Below are 19,003 nucleotides of genomic sequence, written 5' to 3'. Positions count from 1 at the left end.
GGGCTGGTGGTGCTAGCTCTGCTAACTTTAGACACACTCTGCAAACCAATCAGAAACATTGACCCACAGACTCTCTGACTCTGTGATGAGTTGTGTTTAATAAGTTGTGCTAACGTTTTATTTCCTTTGAACTCGTCGGTTAGTTGGAATTTAATTTCCATTTTGAGGACGAGGTTTCTTCTGAACGTCCTTAATCGAAGCGATGGCTTCAAAATGAAACCTTGTGAGTTTTTTATCATTTCTTCTTCTTGATCTTTGTTTCAGTAGAAAACATTCTGTGTTTGAAAATGTGATGTCAGTGTTCAAGTAACAGCTGGTGATTCAGAAACGTAACGTAATGTCTGACGGTAGATACAACAAGCAATCGATGTGCAGGCTAACCCCCCCTAACCCCGCCCCCCCACCCCCTGCTGCCAAGACATGACCTTTGACCTTTGACCCTAAAGTTCTCTATTCTGCAGTTGCTGTTGTTTGCCTGTGGAGGGCAGCGCAGCCTGCCTGGTCCTGCCAGAGGAACTTAAGCTGTCTGTTCACCTCCTCCAACAACAACAAGAAGAAGAAGAAGAAGAAGAAGCAGACATCCTGAACATCTGTAAACAAACAGACCGTGTGCTTTCTCCTGCTCAGACAGCCAAAGCTTTCAAACATCAAATCTCCAAATAGAATATATCCATAAATCCAATCTGATTGGATGAAACACTGTTTACATATGTATATATAGATTTACTATATAGAATATTTTTTTCTTTTTTTATACAAAAAGAGAAAGTAGTTTGTGATTTTTATACATTGAAGTATGTACAGATATAGAAAAGTGGCCACAATGAGTCTGCTGTGACGTAACCGTGGGCAGAAGGACAGGAGACAGTATTTACACCCAACAGAAGATATCACAATAAAAAAAAGAAAGAAGAGAAGGACCCTGAAGCCCTCCTGGAGAAGAAGGGACGGGTCTCAGGTCACATGACTCAACCCAAAGGAGAGAAAGAGAGAGAGGCGGTGGTCTGAAGTGGAAAGTGATGTCGTTTAAATGAGTACATATTTCCAAAAGTCAACCCTGCCCGGTCCTGAGACACTCGCCCGGTCCTAGAAAAGTCTGACTGAATATCATCAATAACTTAATATTAATATTCAACAGAGGTCTGCACTGAACATGTGTCGAGTGTAGTGATGGCTTCAGAGGTTTGTCGTCGCTCTGTTGGAATACCTGCTTTGAATATTGCAAGATTTGACAATAAATACAATTCTTAGCAGTTGAATACGTCAGTGAGTAAATCATAAGGTCAGCTCTCGTCCCGTCTCCCTCCTGGTTCCTAAAAAGTGAGATTAGAACAAATTAAGGCATCCAGATGAAGAAACAAAGACTGAAAGATGAACCGGCTGACTGAAACGACAGCAGTGTGTAACGTGTGTGTGCGTCAGTGTGTTTCTTCAGTCCTGATTGGCTGGTTGGTTTTGCTGAGGTGCTGCGGCGGTGGCGTTTTCTGGTTTCTGATTGGACGGTTTTTGTTTTTTTTAAAAAAGGCACCTAGTTCCTCCGAATCCTCCACTTATTTCAAAAACAAGTTTTTCCTTCTCTGTCCGCCAAGAAGACAAGACGTCCGCTTGGTGTCCCACGTATCCCCCAGGGTTCAGTGTCCGCCTCTCCACAGTCGCCCCTCCGCTGCAGAACAATCGGGATCAGGAATAAAGTCAACAGGAGAGTGACCGGGTGTGGAAGGGTAGAATTCAGTGGTGCTGTGTACAGGTGGTAAAGTATACATGTCACAAGGCGTGTCTCTTCGCTGGCCCGCTCCTCCTCTGGTTCCACGGAGTCGCTAACAAGTCGTCTGCTCCTCCTCAGGCTGATGAACCAACAGGAAAGGAGGTGTGTCCGTGTTTCTCACAAGCCCCGCCTTCTCTCGCCTCCGTACCGTTCCCCTCAGCCAATTGGAGTCCTCCACGATGGCAGAGTTACAATCTGCGTGTGTACACCTACACACACTCTGTGCAGGGAGAGGTAAAGGAAGAGGAAGAGGAGGAGCCACAAAGAAGTGAATGTGGAGTTTTTGTGCCGTCCTTGTTTAGGCTCCTCCTACAACACAGGCTCCTCCTCCATCGGTTCCTCCGTTGACCTGTGGGCAGTTAGAATCACATGTTAGACATCATTCACTCTTCCTGTTGTCAGCTTGTTGCAGCAGCTCTCTCTTGGTTGTTCTTCTATCTATTAAGTTCTCTTTGTATTTGGAGCCTGTCAGGACCTTTAAGGACTCATTTGTTGGCCATGGACACCAAACTGACTACGTCTGCAGGGGTGTTTTAACTGTTTTTGTTCCTGTGTGTGTCTGGAGATCCTGTGTATCCATGGTAACATTGTTTACATATGAGATCAGCTGTTAGCAGCTAGCTCGTAGCATGTCGATGCTAAACGATGCTAGGCCCGATGTTCCCTGCGAGCTGAGGAGAAGGAGGCGAGGACGACGTGCTGGTACTGAGGTGCAAGCTAAGAAAAGACCACATGGACCTGTCCTTCCACCCACCGTTATGGGGACTGTAAGATCTATCTACAATAAGGTGGACCAGCTAACCCAGCACCAGAGTAGCATCATGCTAACAGAGCTAACACCGGACACCAACGCCACATTGGAAGGATTTCACCTGCTGTGGGCGGACAGGATACAGGAGAGCCAGACTGAACTAACTGGGGAAGAAGACCAGCTCAGTCCTGGACCCTGTGGAGGTGGTGGCTGACAGGAGGATTATGACCAAGCTGTGGTCTCTGATGGACATTTCTTTCCTATATATATTCTTGTTAAATTCTTGTTCTGTACACCTTCTTGTTTGCTGCTGGAACTACTGTAAATCATGCTCAGAGAGAGAGAGCTGTCAGTTTGTCACATGACATCATGCAATAAGTTATATTTGGGGGTATGACTCTGTTCTGGGAGCTCCCTGCCCTTCCACCCGCCTACGTGGAACAGTGGAACCCCAAAGCCTGCCATCAGACTTCCACCAGATCTGTGTACAGCTCTGTAGTCTTGTTTTCAGAGCGCAGCACGGAGCAGGACCTCCGGACAGCTGGAGTCATGTGACCGAGGTTTCCCCTTCTGTAATCCCTGAATCAAGGATTCTCCTCCTCCTCCTCTCCTCATCCATGTTGTCTTTCTGGTCCTCTGAAAACCTCTGACCTGTTGACTCCAGGCCTGGCTCCGCTCATCATGACTTTGGTTTGTTGTTGTAGTTAAGTGAAATACGATCTGGTGATAACACAGAGTGTTTTATTCTGAAAATTAACCGGATGTTTTCATTTGGTTTTGGTGAAACCTGACTTCCTGTCCCGCTCCATCTGCTCTGTTGAGATTGATGCGTCGTGCTCCGGCATCCGGCACAAATAGAAGTCTTGTGTATCTGATCCGGAGGACTCAGACCTGCCGGACTGGACTCTGCAACGGAGCGGATCCAGTGGAAGTTAACACATTGACTAGAATAGAAGCCTATCAGATCTGGAGCTGAGACGGATCAGAGACAGATCTGGTGGAATTTGGCCATGAGCTGGGGAGAGCACACCTCCTCTCTTTTTCATGCACTTACAGGAAAAGCCAAGGCAGGGAGAGCAGCAGCAAAGACCCCGGGTACAGAACAGAGCGAGCATCAGTGTCAATACATCAGCAGAAAGGAGGATCTGAGGCGGACTCTGACTCTGAAGGAGCATTAATATCAAACATTAAACACGTGTTGACTCTGAGTCAGATCTCGGCGCTCTGCTGACCTGCTGGTTTCCGTGTTGTCGGGGGCCGAGATCGGCTGCTCCACGTCCACACTGAGGGAGGCCATGGCGCTGACGGTTTCAGCCTCGTCCTCTGATTGGCCGCGAACATCCGGGGGGCTGTCCAATAGCGAGTGTCCGCTTGTCTGGGACAAATTCTGGAGACAAGGCCAGTGTTTACCTGGAGGATCAGAGAGAGAGAGAGGGACACATGGGGTAAGAGGAGAAACTTACTGTAGTGTGTCATCACTGAACGAAGGGATGCTCTTAAAGAGGGATAGAAGGTCTTTAATAACTGCTTATTAACAATCAACTTTAATATCTAGACTTCTTTAAAAATGAACAGTATAACAAATCAAAGTTTCTTTCATGCAACAGGACGTATCTTTATTTAAAGCTGCAGCAAAAAGACGTCTTGAACAAAGAAGCACTAAAAAGAAGATCTGTATCACATTCATTACCCCAGAGGGTGACGGTGCTCATGGGAAATGTAGTCTTCATCCTGATAAAAGACTACCGGTTTCATCCAGAGGGGGTCACCAGAGTCAACACAACAAGAACTCCTCACAGTGCCTTTAATCACAGAGTGATAGGCCTGGAGTAGCTCTGTAGGTTAGTGGTCAAACAGCTGATTGAACATCCCTCGTTAGTGTGTGTGTGTGTGTGTGTGTGTGTGTGTGTGTGTGTGTGTGTTTCTCACTCTGGATCTCGATCACTCTCTCCAGAGAGGCGTAGGCTTTGGGACACGGCTTCTCTGGAGGCCACTGAACCACAGAGTCGCTCTGAGGGAGACAGAGGAGCAGGATATAAATGAAGTCTGACTGCGGGCAGCTTTACTCCTCATCGTTCATGTAGATCATCATGAAGCTATGAAAGACTGGTTCATGCTTCAAATCAGAACCCAAGTTATTATTGATCCCCGTCTCTCTCACCGGCTCTCCCAGGAGCGCTGAGACGCAGGCCTCTGATGCGTCACAGATGGCGGTGAGGTCATGACCCCCCTCCAGCGCCATCACAACGCGACCTCCAGCCAGACCCATCAGGAGCTGCGTTAGCAGACCGAAACCTGCGAACACACACGACACGACACGTCACAGTTTAGGAACAGGAACTGGACTCACGGGGGGGGGGGGGGGCCCACACGTCACTGAAACACTGAGAGGGAAACCAACATTTAGCAGAGACGATGTATCCTCCCAGCGGAGACTGATGACCCTCTACTGCATCAAAGCCTGCAGAGACCAGGACCACGTCTGGACTGAACTGCTGGGCGATGGGCATCACTACACTCCTACACACACACACACACACACACACACACACACACACACACACAGAGAGAGAGCAGTTTAGAGAATATCTGTCATAAATGTTAAGAGTAAGAGTAACACAGCCTGCGTTAAAGCTCCACGTCTGCATAGAAACTGAACATTTCTGAATGCAGGAACAAAGTTTAAACCTTCGTCTGCCTGGAAAAGTTCAATTTATATTCTAAATGTTATGGAAACCTTTAAACTGAAGTTTGAGAAGATTCATGATTAATGTAAAAATGATCCGCATTATATCTGAGCGGCCTGCTCAGGTTTCTTCTTCATGTGTGAAACACTGGGATAATTATAACAACAGGTCTCACCTGAAGGCTGTGAGGTACTCCACATCACCCATAGGGGGCTCCACTCCTCCTGTCCAGGCAATGTTTACATTGAAGCCAACACCTGCAGCTGATCCCACCTGCAGAGAGAGAGAGATGTTATCAGGAGGAACTCAATCAGGAGATTTGCTCTTCTTATTCCACACATTTAAAAATAAGGAAATGCTTCTATGGGCGCTGTCTAACTCTGCATACAGACCATAATACTCTCTCACACACACACACACACACACGCAGGAGGCGGCGTGTGTGAATCACAGTCCGTGTTTCTGTGTGTGTGTGTGTCGGGGTGTGTGCTCACCTCCTCTGGAGCGCCGCTGCCGGGGAAGAAGTTCCCGTCGTCGTAGCGATGGAGGGAGATGTAGAGGACGTTGGGGTCGCTGTAGAAGGCCTGCTGGGTGCCGTTGCCATGGTGAATGTCCTGCAGTGACAGGTCACAGCGGAGTCAGAGAGAGAGAGAGAGAGAGAGAGAGAGAGAGAGAGAGAGAGAGAGAGAGAGAGAGGGAGAGAGAGAGAGAGAGAGAGAGAGAGAGAGAGAGAGAAGGTCAGAGTGATGTTTGATACGGACGCTGTGATTGGTCACACGTGTTCTCAGTGACGCCGCTCACCCAGTCCACGATGAGGATCTTGCCCACTCCAAGTTTCTGCTGCAGGAGCTTGGCCGTGATGGCGACTGAGTTGAAGAAGCAAAACCCCCTGTTCACACACACACACACACACACACACACACACACACACACACACACACACACACGTGTATAAGACAGTGGTCAACAAAACGTGCTGCAGTGACACACTTCATACTGAAGCATGTGTTTGTGTTTGTACTGACATGGCGGTGGATTCCTCGGCGTGGTGACCGGGCGGACGCACCACAGCGAAGCCGTTCTGAAACACAAACACAGAACGAGGAGCGAGTCAGATCACGTGTTTGAAGATATCACGAGAACACCTGTGATTGGTTAAAGTCCGAGTTACCTTCAGCTCTCCTGCAGCCACTCTGAACGCCAGCTCAATGACGGAGCCGACCGCCATCCGGACCGCAGCCGAGGAGTGCATCTCGTTCCACACGGTGTCGCTGTCCACCTGCAGGGGGCGGCACTGAGGGTTAACCCACAGATAAATGACTCATCATGTGCAAGAGTCCCGGGGTCTTTTAGCCCCCAGAACTACTTCCCCCTGAACTAAAAGGTTCCTGGTCCCCCATTGTTGTCTGCGTTTGGACCGCGGGCTGAAGTCCCGGGTAGATTGTGTAAATCAGGCCAGTGACGTATGGAGGAAACAAAGTAAATGCACTACACCACCAGACCAGTAGAGGGCAGTAACACAAAGAGGAATGCCATTCATCACAGATGACTCCATAGAAGCAGACGGACAGGCAGGTATCATTATGAGCAACACAACAGTTAGCCTGTTAGCATGAAGAGACTCAGCTGGTCTGTTTTAGATGGTGCTATATTTCATCACAGATGGATTCACTGAATCAACACGTGAGAGGAGATAAGCGCGAGTAGCAAAGACGTTTCAACACGGCTTTAAAATCCTTTTCAACTAGTAGTTCAACACATAGTTCAGGGTAAAGTTCCTCTGGTTCATAAAGGCCTCTAGATCTTGAGATGGAGCAGGTAGTGGATGTGTTTGTGTGTTTCCTTCAGTCCGTCTCCTCTGGGTCTGCAGCCTCTTATTAAGATACCTTCAGACCCTCTAACTCGCCCTGATTGGATAGACGCTGGATAACATGGCAGGGTGGTGATTGGATAGTCAGCTCAGGTGTAGATGTAGGGTCAATATTTATATACTCTTAACTCAGAGTCACTTAAGCAGTTAAGACATTTATGTATCCGTCAGTCAGACTTCCCTGCACATGTTAGACCTTTGAAAAGTACTACCCCTCAAGCAGGGGCTCTTCAGGGGGGAGAGTATCTACCCCTGAACTAAATTTAGACCCTGGGTCCAGCTGTTGAAACGCACGTAGTTCCAGGGTAAAGTTCCTGCAGTTCAAAGAAGAAAGAGAAACTCACCCCGATTCCTCCACAGGGGAGAACAGCGTACATCTTCTGGCTGATGGGACCTGAAACAACCAATCAGAGCAGGGCGTGCGTTACTAACTGTGTAGATATCAGAGAGATTTACAGCCTCATCCTCACGGTCTCAATCACAGAGAGGGACAGAGACTATCAGAATCTCCTCTCTCTGAGCAGACCGTGCAGAGGACACAGGATCTAACAGGAGTCATGGCGAACAGACCCTCAGAGAGAGAGATGAGCACAGTCAGAGTTACCTAGCAGCTTCTTGTGGTCCAGTTTGTGTCGATTCAGCGGACTGGTTCCATACAGCAGAGTGTGGAACTCTGAATGAACCGACTGGATCTCATCCAGAGACGCTTTACGCCCACGAATCCTCTGCTCACACACACACACACACAGACGGAGGGAGACACTGAGTAAGGAGTGTTACACTCACACACACAAGAAAAGACATGAGATCAGGACTGCTGCTGGTAGCTGCTACGACTGTCTGACTGTTATTAAGCTTTTAAATGTGAGGCAGAGAATGATGCTGTGTGCACAACAACCGGGACCTTACATCATTCAGGACCCTGCTCTTCTGTGAGGTGTGTGTGTGTGGGGGTGTGTGTGGGTGTGTGTGGGTGTGTGTGTGTGTACCTCGCAGCGGCCCAGCAAGCCAGTCTCCTGCAGTCTGGACCAGATGCTTTGCACTCTCCCAGCATGCTCAGGGTGGATGTGAGCGTTCCCACAAATACATTGATGCTTCAACATCAGACTGTCATAGACGAGTCCTGCAGAGAGAACAAAGAGGAAAATATTAAATCAAATCAGAGTCATAGAAAAGAAAAGGAAACATTTCATAATTAATATTTATTTATTTATTATTTTAATTTAATTATATATTTTTTTACAGTGATTTTATGTGTCTCTAATTATTGCTCTAATCTGTCTTATTTGTTTTATTATGATTATTTAATTTAATTTTATTAATTGATTGTATTTATTTATTTTGAAGTTATGTATGTTTTTGCATTTATTGATTGTTATCTATTTTTGTACTGTGGTTTTTATGTGTCTTTAAGTATTTTTTTAATCCATCTTATGTCTTTTATTATTTTTATTTACTTTATTTTCATTATTTTATTGTATTTCTTTTTTGTTATTGTATTTTTTTAGTTATTTATTTATTGTATTTTATCTATTTTTGTACAGGTTTTTTATGTCTTTAATTATTTTTTAATCTGCCTTTTGTGTTTTATTATGACTATTTAAATTAATTGTATTATTTTATTTATTTTTATGTTATTGTATTTTATTTATTTACTTATTTATTGTATTTTATCTTTTTTATAGAGTGTTTTAATATGTCTTTACAAATTGTTTTAATCTGTCTCATGTGTTTTATAATAATTATTTAATTTAATTGTATTATTTGATTGTATTTACAGTGTTTTAATGTTATTGTATTATTTTGATTTATTTATTTGATTTTTTTTTGATTTTTTTTACAGTCTTATGTGTTTTATGTCCTGTGTGTTTTCACTTATTTACCTCACTGTGCAGCACTTTGGGAAGCTTTGTTTTTTAAATGTTCTTTATAAATAAAGTGGATTAGATTGGATAATACAGCTGTAGAGCCACAAAGCATTTACCTTCCCAAAATCTAAAAGTTGTAGTTACACTTCAGCACCACAGGGTGTCAGTAGTTCCAAGTACAACATGTGAGAGGACACGAGGTGCAGGACAGTGAATCTGCCAAAATAAATCTTGTAGAACCTGAGGGATGACACACAGCTTATACAACCCAAATAAAGCCCACAGAGGTCCTAAAGTGTTGTTAGAAACAGATTCTAATGGTTTCCAATGCTCTTTAGTTTCATGGGGGACGAGTCAGGACTACAGGCAGACCAGTTCAGCACCTGGACTCTTCCACTACAGAGTCATGCTCCTGCAGAATGTGGTTTAGCTGAAATATGTAAGGTCTACAGAGTCATGTCTGTTTATAATGCAGTGACTTCCACTACAGAGTCATGTCTGTGTTTAATACAGTGACTTCCACTACAGAGTCATGTCTGTGTTTAATGCAGTGACTTCCACTACAGAGTCATGTCTGTTTTTAATGCAGTGACTTCCACTACAGAGTCATGTCTGTGTTTAATGCAGTGACTTCCACTACAGAGTTATGTCTGTGTTTAATGCAGTGACTTCCACTACAGAGTCATGTCTGTTTATAATGCAGTGACTTCCACTACAGAGTCATGTCTGTGTTTAATGCAGTGACTTCCACTTCAGAGTCATGTCTGTGTTTAATGCAGTGACTTCCACTACAGAGTCATTTCTGTGTTTAATGCAGTGACTTCCACTACAGAGTCATGTCTGTTTATAATGCAGTGACTTCCACTACAGAGTCATGTCTGTTTATAATGCAGTGACTTCCACTACAGAGTCATGTCTGTGTTTAATGCAGTGTTTTTTTGTTCCTGTACCAGCTGATTTCTCAGTTTGAAGATGTGAAATGTTGTCTTTGGATACATGTTGATAAAATAAGGGATTGATTTATAGTAAACCTTCACACTCTGTTCTTTAATCAGGTTGTATTTGATGTTGGTCGTGTTGTGAGAGTTCTTTGACTCTGCTGGAAACAGAAAGTAGATAAATCATCAGGAGGAATTTTGCAGCAAAAGACAGAACCCTGCTTAAAAATGTATGACTCCTCAGTTGTTCTGAATGGTCAGCCAGCACTGAGTCAGCCTTCCGTTGCCAGGCAACAAGCATGGTGGCTCAAAGTGGGCGGTCTGACGTGGCTGATGTCAGACTGTCATCCAATAAAAACACAGATGTGCACACACACACACACACACACACAGAACACACTGACCCGTGGTGAAGAGGTGTTTGATGGGATGGACGGTGGTTGCAGGCGAGGACTGCGCTCTTCCCAGAGGTCTGTGGGACAGCGAGGACTGGAACACACCCAGGTGCTGCAAAGCCTGATGGGAAGGAACAGGGGGGAGAGAGAGAGAGAGAGGGAGGGGGGGGAGAGGGGGAGAGGGAAAGTTATGATTCACTGCAGAAGGATGACTCAGAGATTTATTCATTCACTAGAAAGCAGGAGGAGAGCGAGTGTGTGTATCAAATATGACAGAATGCTTAACACCAACACACTCCTGTCTCATCACACACACACATACACACACACACATATATATATATACATACACACACACACACACACACAGGGGTCAAATCACACACACACATACACACACACACACACACATAGTGTTCCTGTTTTCCTTTAACCAATCAGAAGGCTTTTGTGTTTCAGGCAGGACGGTTTGTATGGAGAGCAAAAGCAGGCTGAACACACTCCACTGTAATGACATTACACAGACATGCTTCACGTTGGTGTCTCGCTCACCCTGTTGGGATTCTAATTTGCATAACCACCGGTTCACTATGCATCATCCTCTGAAGTGAATCTCCAGGAAGCTGGATTCTCATTTTGGTTCTTACTCAGGGGGCGTGTCCAGACTGTTCTGAGTGGAGGAACTGACCAACCCAGGGGTGACACTTACCCTCTCTATCACCTCTGTCTCCTTTAACTACTTAAAAATATTCTTTTTTTCAAAACATTATTATTTATCTAAATATATTTTATTGCCTTATTTGAAATTCTTATTATCTGTTTAAAAATATTTTATTAGCATTTTTATTTTATTATTTCTTTAAATAAATTTTTATTTGTATTTTCAAAAAAATGTTATTACTTGTTTAAATAAATATTATCGCCTCATTTGAAATTATTATTATTTATTTGAAAATATTTTATTTCCATTTTTTGAAAATATCATTTATTTAAATACACTTTAGTCCCTTTTTTGAAAATCTTAATCTTTTTTTATTTTGTTTGAAATATTATTTATCTAAATATATTTTATTGCTATTTTTTGAAAACACATTTTTTATTGTAATATACATTATTAGTGTTTTTTGAAATTCTTAGTATTTATTTAAAGCTGCTGTGAGGAACTTTTGTTTTGTATTGATTCTGGCGCCCCCTTGTGCACAAAGTGATACCTCATCTCTCGTCCTAAACATGCAAAAGTAGTGTTTTCAACAAAAACCTCATCCTGTTGTCTTTTGACAGTCAACTTTATCAAACAATGTGATTATTTTCCAAGAAAACAGTCAAATAAAGGCTGTTTCTGAAGCAAGATCTCCATCATCTGGTCTGACACCTACCCCCTCAGGGTGGCTTCAGGCATTAAAAATGACAACAGAGAAGGTGTCAGTGTTGCTGCTGATGGTCTTGTTTGCTATTGAAGGTTATAAAGAGGCATCAGGATCATTTTCAGTCTGTTTCTCAGCCAGTTCAAAACTCCTCACAGGGCCTTTAAATATATTTTATTGGTATCTTTAAAATGTTCTTGTCTTTAATTATTAACATTTAAAGTAACACAGCACTCAGACTGCCTTCACATTTTGCCATGTTAGATTCCTTAAGGTTACAAGGATTCAAGGATTCAAGGTTTTTTATTGTCATACCAACACAAGCTGTCCTCAGGTCCCGTATAAAGCCACAAAGAACACACAATTAAAGGAAGAACTCAAGAAGAAGATGTGTCTAAAATCAAGATGTAAAAAACTGCATTAAATAAAATGAACTTTAAAAATTAACAGTGAAGCTGAGACTCATCAGAAACAGACTCTGGGGGAAGTCATGAACCAAAAACTGACAACATTTAATGCAGATGTATCTCCAGGGGTGAGTTTTGGATCACATTGGATCAAACCACACGGTCACTTCTCAAGCTGCTAATTGGACCGTCAACAATGCAGCACATGAAGAAGAAGTCCTGACAGGAAGTGGTTATCAGCTGGCTTCACCTGAGAGCCTGAGAGGGTTTGATATTTATTCATTGATAAAAACGCTGCAGCAACACGTTCATGACGACATCATCCTTACATTTCATTTCATTTGAATGACAGCCCTGAAAATTCTCTACGTCAGTGTGTGTGTGTGTGTGTGTGTGTGTGTGTGTGTGTGCACTGCAGAGCCACACACACACACACACACACACACATGCACACACACAGATTCTGAAGTGTCTATATATAGGGGGTGTTGCTGTGCTCCCTGCTGCGATCTCTGTGACTCATCATGCGTGGGTGGACACACACACACACACACACACACACACACACACACACACTCACACAATTGAAGATATACAGACCTACAGGAACACACACACACACACTGATGTATCCAGTGGTTGAGTCACCGCCTGGTGATGTCACTGCAGCGTCAACAATGGTGTGCATGTGTGTGTGTGTGTGTGTGATGGTCAAGTTGGCGGTGCCTCCTGCAGCAGGCTCTCGTGTCCTGCTGAGTGTGTGTGTGTGTGTGTGTGTGTGTGTTCAGGGAGTGTGTGTTTTTTAATCTTTGTGCAGAAATGCTGCTGCGTGTCCTTCCGGGAACAAAAACTCCACACGCTCCTGATTCTATATTGGGGATGTTTGTCAAAGAAGTGTCGTGAGTAGGTGTCAGAAATCTGAAGTGTTGTTGGATTCATATTCAAATCCCACCTCTATCCTGTTCCTTTAAAATGTCAAAGCTTCTTCCGATGACTCAGCCTGTACTTTGTGCAGGAGAAGAAAAAAAAAAAAGGAAAAACATCCAGTCAAATGTGACTTTACATTTTGGATTGATTCATTCATGCCTCCCCTGAAAATGAAAGCTGCAGCGTCCTCCAGAAGAAGAAGAAAAACACTCCCACAGTAAACAGAAGTCAGATGTGCGTGTTCGGCTGTAATGAGGCCACAGAGACGCCGGGTGGAAGTGTGTTTCTGAAGACTGGAGGACAGCTTTTAGAACATTTAGACTCTTTAGAATCCTGACGTTTAGGTGTTTCATTCATTTATATTTCATCATTTAATCCATCACATATCAGAGCTTTAACTCAGATCACAGAAGAAGACAACATGTGACCACTCCTGATGTTTGAGTGCACACCTGGGAGTCAGGAACTGTTCCTGCAGACTTAGAACCCTGTCACACTTTGAGGATTTAGCCAACACTTTCCTGACGTATCCCCACCACTCACTAACTTCTCTTTCCATCCTTCTTTCTTTCTATCTTTCTTTGTTCTTTCCATGTTTCTTCATCCTCTATGTCTCCTTTCCTCACCCCCTCCTTTCCTTCTGTCATTCCTTCCCCATTTCTTCTCCTCTTTTTCTTTCTTCTGGTCTCCCTCTCTTCTCTCTTTTCTTAGACCTTTCTGGAGTCCCTGAGCTCCCTTGTCTCGTAGGTTCCTCTGGATCTCTGCTGAAATTCCTTTTTTGGGTCTGTTATTCATCCTTCCTTCAATCCATCCTTCTTTCTTTCCTTCCTTCCTTTTTTCCTTCATTTTGTTCTTCCTTTGTTTTCTTTCCTTCCTTTCTTCCTTCTTTCCTTCAGTTCTTTCATTCCTTCTTTTTCCATCCTTCTTTCTTTCCTTCTTTCTTCCTCCCTCCCTTCCATCCATCCTTCTTTCTTTCTCTCTTTCTTTGTTCTTTCCATGTTTCTTCATCCTTTATGTCTGCTTTGCTCACCCCGTCCTTTCCTTCCCCATTTCTTCTCCTCTTTTCCTTTCTTCTGGTCTCCCTCTCTTCTCTCTTTTCTTAGACCTTTCTGGAGTCCCTGAGCTCCCTTGTCTCGTAGGTTCCTCTGGATCTCTGCTGCTGTGGACGTGGTCCAGACTCCAGCTGCTACAACTACTACTATCCTTCTCCCCACTATCATCTCTCTCTCTCTCTCTCTCTCTTCATCTCCCTCTATCCCTCTCTCCAACACGGTCTCAGCAGATGTGTGTCTAACATGAGTCTGGTCCTGCTGGAGGTTTCTGCCTGTTAAAGGAACTTTGTCCTTGCCACTGTAACTTGCTAAATGCTGCAAAGGTCTCTGCTCATGGTGGATTAAGATGAGATCAGACTGAGTCCTGTCTGTAAGATGGGACTGGATCTGATCCGGTCTTGATGTTGGGTCTTTGTTGATAATAGAACATGGAGTCCCGGTCTGCAGATGTTTAGAACAGAAGTGACGACCTGAACTGAATCTGAAGGCGGTGCAGATGATGTTTTTGGGCTGATATTTTCATGGTATCTATACATAGATGAATTATTGTATAAGCTCTGTGTTTAGAAAAAGAAGAGCTCCCTCCATGTTCATCTTCAATCATTAAGCAGTGCAGCTCAGGTGTGTTGGAACACTAATGTGAGGGTGAGAAACACCTGGAGGGATGTCAGGTTAGCTACGAGGTAAGAGGCCAACGGAGAGCTGCGATGAATCAGATATCTAACACACGGCAGAAACATCTGTAACAGAGCAAACACAGTGAGAACACAGCTCCGGGTCTGAGGATGATTCACAGAGTGATTCATTCCTCTGTGGGACGAAGCTGCGGATCTGAAACGCCCCGAGATTAAGACCGAGCCCTGGGACCTGAGAGCAGATCCAGCTCACCTCCAATAATCTGATGTGCCTCCACATCTCTATCAGAGGAGCTGCTTTAATAATCCAACCCAGAGTGAAGTGTTCAGAGTGAAGGACGGACACACTTAAAGATATGCTTTTGATTCATCAGTGTTTTACTTTTGTTGCATTTAAAACTTTAACTTGAAGCAGCAGAAGATTCACCATCAATAGAATGAATTATGTTCATGCAATAAGTCAGATTTGGTGGTATGGCTCTGATCTGAGAGCTTCCACCGGCCTACATGGAATACTGAACCCTGAGGTGGGGAGAGCACACCAAAACCAAGGCAGGGAGAGCAGCAGCAAAGACCAACGGGGGTACAAAACAGAGCGAGCATCAGTGACGACACATATGACACTACTGTGGTAAAATCAGACACAGAGAGAAGGAGGGGGGTGGAGGTGTTTCTATTGACTGTATTTGTATGAACCACAGACTGTCTGACACCTGGAGCCGAGCTCCTCTGCGTGCACATACTGCACTTCAGCCTCCTCTGCTCCGGGTGTCCCGTGGTCCTGAAGACCTGAGACTACAGAGTGATAAACTAATAAATGATAAAAGTCCTGATCCTGAAGTATTTTGTGACTCAGAACTCAGAGAACATTGGAAATGAAGAATTTTCAGATTCTGGAGTTTTGATGTCTTTAGATTCAGAGTCAGACGGCTCAAACATGCAGGCTGTGAACTCTCTCTTGACCTGTCAAGCAAAGAGTTAGGCCACGCCCACACAGTCCTGAGTTAGGCCACACCCACACCGTCCAGAGTTAGGCCACACCCACACAGTCCTGAGTTAGGCCACGCCCACACAGTCCTGAGTTAGGCCACACCCACACAATCCTGAGTTAGGCCACACCCACACAATCCTGAGTTAGGCCATGCCCACACAGTCCCGAGTTAGGCCACACCCACACAATCCTGAGTTAGGCCACGCCTACAAAGTCCTGAGTTAGGCCACACCCACACAGTCCTGAGTTAGGTCACGCCCACACAGTCCTGAGTTAGGCCCCACCCACACAGTCCTGAGTTAGGCCATGCCCACACAGTCCCGAGTTAGGCCACGCCCACACAGTCCTGAGTTAGGCCACGCCTACATAGTCCTGAGTTAGGCCACACCCACACAGAGAAATGCTCTGACCTGTAAAATCAGCTGTTGTTGAACAGAGTTTGTTGAGAGTTATGGATGTTTGTTTTCACTCAGAGTTTTGTTGGAGCTTGATTACACATTACATTTTGATATTCTATGTGAATTTTAAATTTTCCATTTAAGATTCCAGAGGCTTTAAGATTTAAAATGCTGACGTGTGATGCTAACATTTTTTCCACAGTGTCAACAGGCAGAGGGGAAATGAGTGGGCGTCCTTTCTGCAGACTGATCTGACACACTGTCAATAACAAGACCTGGTCCATGTCTACCAGCTGTAATGTGAGCACACACAGTGGAGTCATCACATCGTAGACGCTACATCAGAAAATATTGTGACAATAATTTCAACCAAACACAAATATGAGTCCTCTTCCTCTGATTTAAGATCCCTCCCTCCCTCCCTCTGTTTGTCTGATTAACTGAGCAACACTGAGGCATATTCTCTAAGTGTGAACAGGTTTGGAGCTGCAGAGGAACACTGGCACCTTTCGGTGTGCAAACAGCCGCCTGCAGCATATTCACCCTTTCAAAATAAAAGCATCACAGCTTTCAGAAACCCACCTGCGAGTAGCCGCCCCGCTCCTCTCCGTCGCCCTCCCTCAGCTGGATGATGTCTTCGTCTTCCTCCTCTTCCTCCAGCTCGCTCTCCGTGCTCTCGCCCTTCACGTGAATATCCCCGTGCTCCTCTTCGCACTTTATCTGCACGCAGAGCCGCTCGGAGGAGTGCGTGCTGTCGTCGGATCCCTCCTTCTGCAGCCTGATTGGACGGTGAAATAAAGGGGAGGCGTTAAGACGAGTTCAGGGACATGAAGACAGACTGCAGAGACGGACTGTTAGAGTCATCTCACCTGTGTAAGCTCATCCCTACATCATCCTCCTGCATGTCGTTGGTCTCTGTTAGCTCCTCCTCTGTCTCCTCTGGGTGTGTGGGCGGCGGCCTAGGAAGCTCCGCCCCCTTCGATAGCATCTGCACACATTGTAAAGTTAATGAGTGAAAATCCACACGTGTGTGTGTGTGTGTGTGTGTGTGTGTGATCTTGTTCTCGTGGTTACCTTGTAGTGCTTCTCCAGGAAGTGCTGGTGCTGCTGCTGGACCACCAGCTGCTGCAGGGCCTGGGGGGACTGGGGCAGAGGTGCGCTCTGCGTCCGAGCCAACGGGCGATGGCGAGGCAGCTTGTTGACCGAACGAATGCCGCTGGACACGCCTCTTTCTGCCGTAACCAGGGGCGACTGACTGTACATGGGGACTGAAGCAGGAAGACAGAGAGTCAGACACGCTGAGCTGGGGTCAGAGTCTGTGTGAGTGTGTGTTGAAGTGTGTGTGTTAAAGGTGTATTTGCACACCTGCGAGCATTGCAGTCTGTTGTCTGGCCTGCTCCAGCAGTAACACGTGCTGCAGTAACGAGGAATGTGCAGAATGAGAGCTGGGGGGCGGAGTCTCCACATCGTGCCCCACGCCTGCAGAGAAACATGGTCACATCGCACACATTAGTCCGGAGTAAGGATGCTCCATGTTGGATTATAGACGATATCTGATATAACCACGCCTCTAAGAACACTAAGTCTCTCCTGGACTAGAATGTACCTGTGACTCTCAGAAATAGAGCGACGCCTGCGAGCTAGTTCAGGACAACTCCAGCTGCACTGCTATACACACGTCACATGTCCCACTCTCATTACCATCCTCCAATCCCGCCCTCTGCCTCTCAAATCGGCGGTCTATTTAAACTGTGAAAATCTCCCATCTCTCCCTCTGCCTGTCAACGCCTCTGCTGCCCTGCATGCCTATTGCTGCATATTCTTTCATCCCCACCGCCCCCCCAGCGCCCACCTGCAGGCTCCGGGGGGTGTTCAGTATGTTTGCTCATCACTCCTCAACGTCTGCATGTGAACTTATCTGCAGGGAGTGATGAGGCCGGAGCCTGGGCACCAAACATGAATATGTATTTGCTGCTACAATAAAGAATTTAAACGTGAGTAGTCTGACTGAAACAGATATAAAAGGAGATTCTCTACGTCAGGGGTTCCCAAAGTTTTCAGCCTGTGACCCCAAAAATAAAGGTGCCAAAGACTCTGGACCCCCCACTGTCCTACAAAGTGATTAACAGTGTCTTCATACTTCATTTAGCTACTCTTCTCTTTAAACCATGTTTTAATTAAGATCTTCAGAAAGTTTTACAGAGTATAAAGAATAAAGTCAGACAGAAAAACAAACAAACAAACAAAACAGAGCTTACATTATGCTGCATGGCATCACTAGCACAATATTTCTTAAGACCAATCTTTACAGAGAGGTAAGTAGTGAGCAGTCAGGGAACTCTGTCCAATCAGGCAAAGAGAATCAGAAAAAGGTTTCCACATGTTGAAAGATTTGGTAAGATTACCCATCATGCCATACTGGATTTTCTCCATGTGCAGGACACAGGTGAGGTCAGACAGCCAGGTCTTGAACTGGGGCACAGTGTCAGACTTCCAGTGTCAGACTTCCAGTGTCAGACTTCCAGTGTCAGACTTCCAGTGTCAGACTTCCAGTGTCAGACTTCCAGTGTCAGACTTCCAGAGATTTAATATCACTCTCTTAGCAGTTACCATACCATCCATGATAGCGCTCTGCACAGGGAGAATTTGATTATATGGAGATGGAGAATACCCAAATAATGCTGTCTCAGGGTCCGGTTTGAACACACAGCCACACACTCCAGAAAACCAGTATAATATCTCACACCCAAAGGTATACAGCCTTGGACATGTCCTAAAAAGGAGGGGGAGCCCTCAGCAGACTCACAGCGATCACACAGAGAAGAGAGTGTGGGAAAAATCCTATGCAATTTAGATTTAGAATAATGGAGCCTGTGTGTTCCTTTAAATTGTTCCTTTAGCTAGTCTGAAGGAAGTTAGCTGACCTACATGCTGATGCTGTCGAGGCGCCTGCTG

General features: G+C 45.1%; 1 protein-coding gene across 2 annotated transcripts in view; it reads right to left on the bottom strand.

The window, feature by feature from the left end:
• Positions 1-753: 753 nt before the first annotated feature.
• The window catches only part of hdac5 (histone deacetylase 5), a 25,705-nt gene continuing 7,455 nt past the window's right edge, over positions 754-19,003 (bottom strand). For both annotated transcript variants that reach the window (XM_034679268.1, XM_034679269.1), the window contains exons 10-27: positions 17,414-17,527; positions 17,123-17,316; positions 16,918-17,036; positions 16,631-16,826; positions 10,284-10,395; positions 8,063-8,196; positions 7,678-7,798; positions 7,418-7,467; positions 6,375-6,482; positions 6,229-6,284; positions 6,005-6,092; positions 5,698-5,817; positions 5,379-5,476; positions 4,918-5,036; positions 4,678-4,811; positions 4,446-4,527; positions 3,749-3,926; positions 754-2,114 (exon numbers count right to left, since the gene is read on the bottom strand). In XM_034679268.1, the coding sequence (XP_034535159.1) occupies positions 2,075-2,114; positions 3,749-3,926; positions 4,446-4,527; positions 4,678-4,811; positions 4,918-5,036; positions 5,379-5,476; positions 5,698-5,817; positions 6,005-6,092; positions 6,229-6,284; positions 6,375-6,482; positions 7,418-7,467; positions 7,678-7,798; positions 8,063-8,196; positions 10,284-10,395; positions 16,631-16,826; positions 16,918-17,036; positions 17,123-17,316; positions 17,414-17,527 (2,063 nt within the window). In that variant the 3' untranslated portion in view covers positions 754-2,074. The remainder of the gene's footprint in view (positions 2,115-3,748; positions 3,927-4,445; positions 4,528-4,677; positions 4,812-4,917; positions 5,037-5,378; positions 5,477-5,697; positions 5,818-6,004; positions 6,093-6,228; positions 6,285-6,374; positions 6,483-7,417; positions 7,468-7,677; positions 7,799-8,062; positions 8,197-10,283; positions 10,396-16,630; positions 16,827-16,917; positions 17,037-17,122; positions 17,317-17,413; positions 17,528-19,003) is intronic.

The sequence above is a fragment of the Notolabrus celidotus genome, unplaced genomic scaffold, assembly GCF_009762535.1.
Source record: "Notolabrus celidotus isolate fNotCel1 unplaced genomic scaffold, fNotCel1.pri scaffold_420_arrow_ctg1, whole genome shotgun sequence".
NCBI classification, from domain to species: domain Eukaryota; kingdom Metazoa; phylum Chordata; class Actinopteri; order Labriformes; family Labridae; genus Notolabrus; species Notolabrus celidotus.
This window is presented reverse-complemented; position numbering and strand designations above follow the sequence as displayed.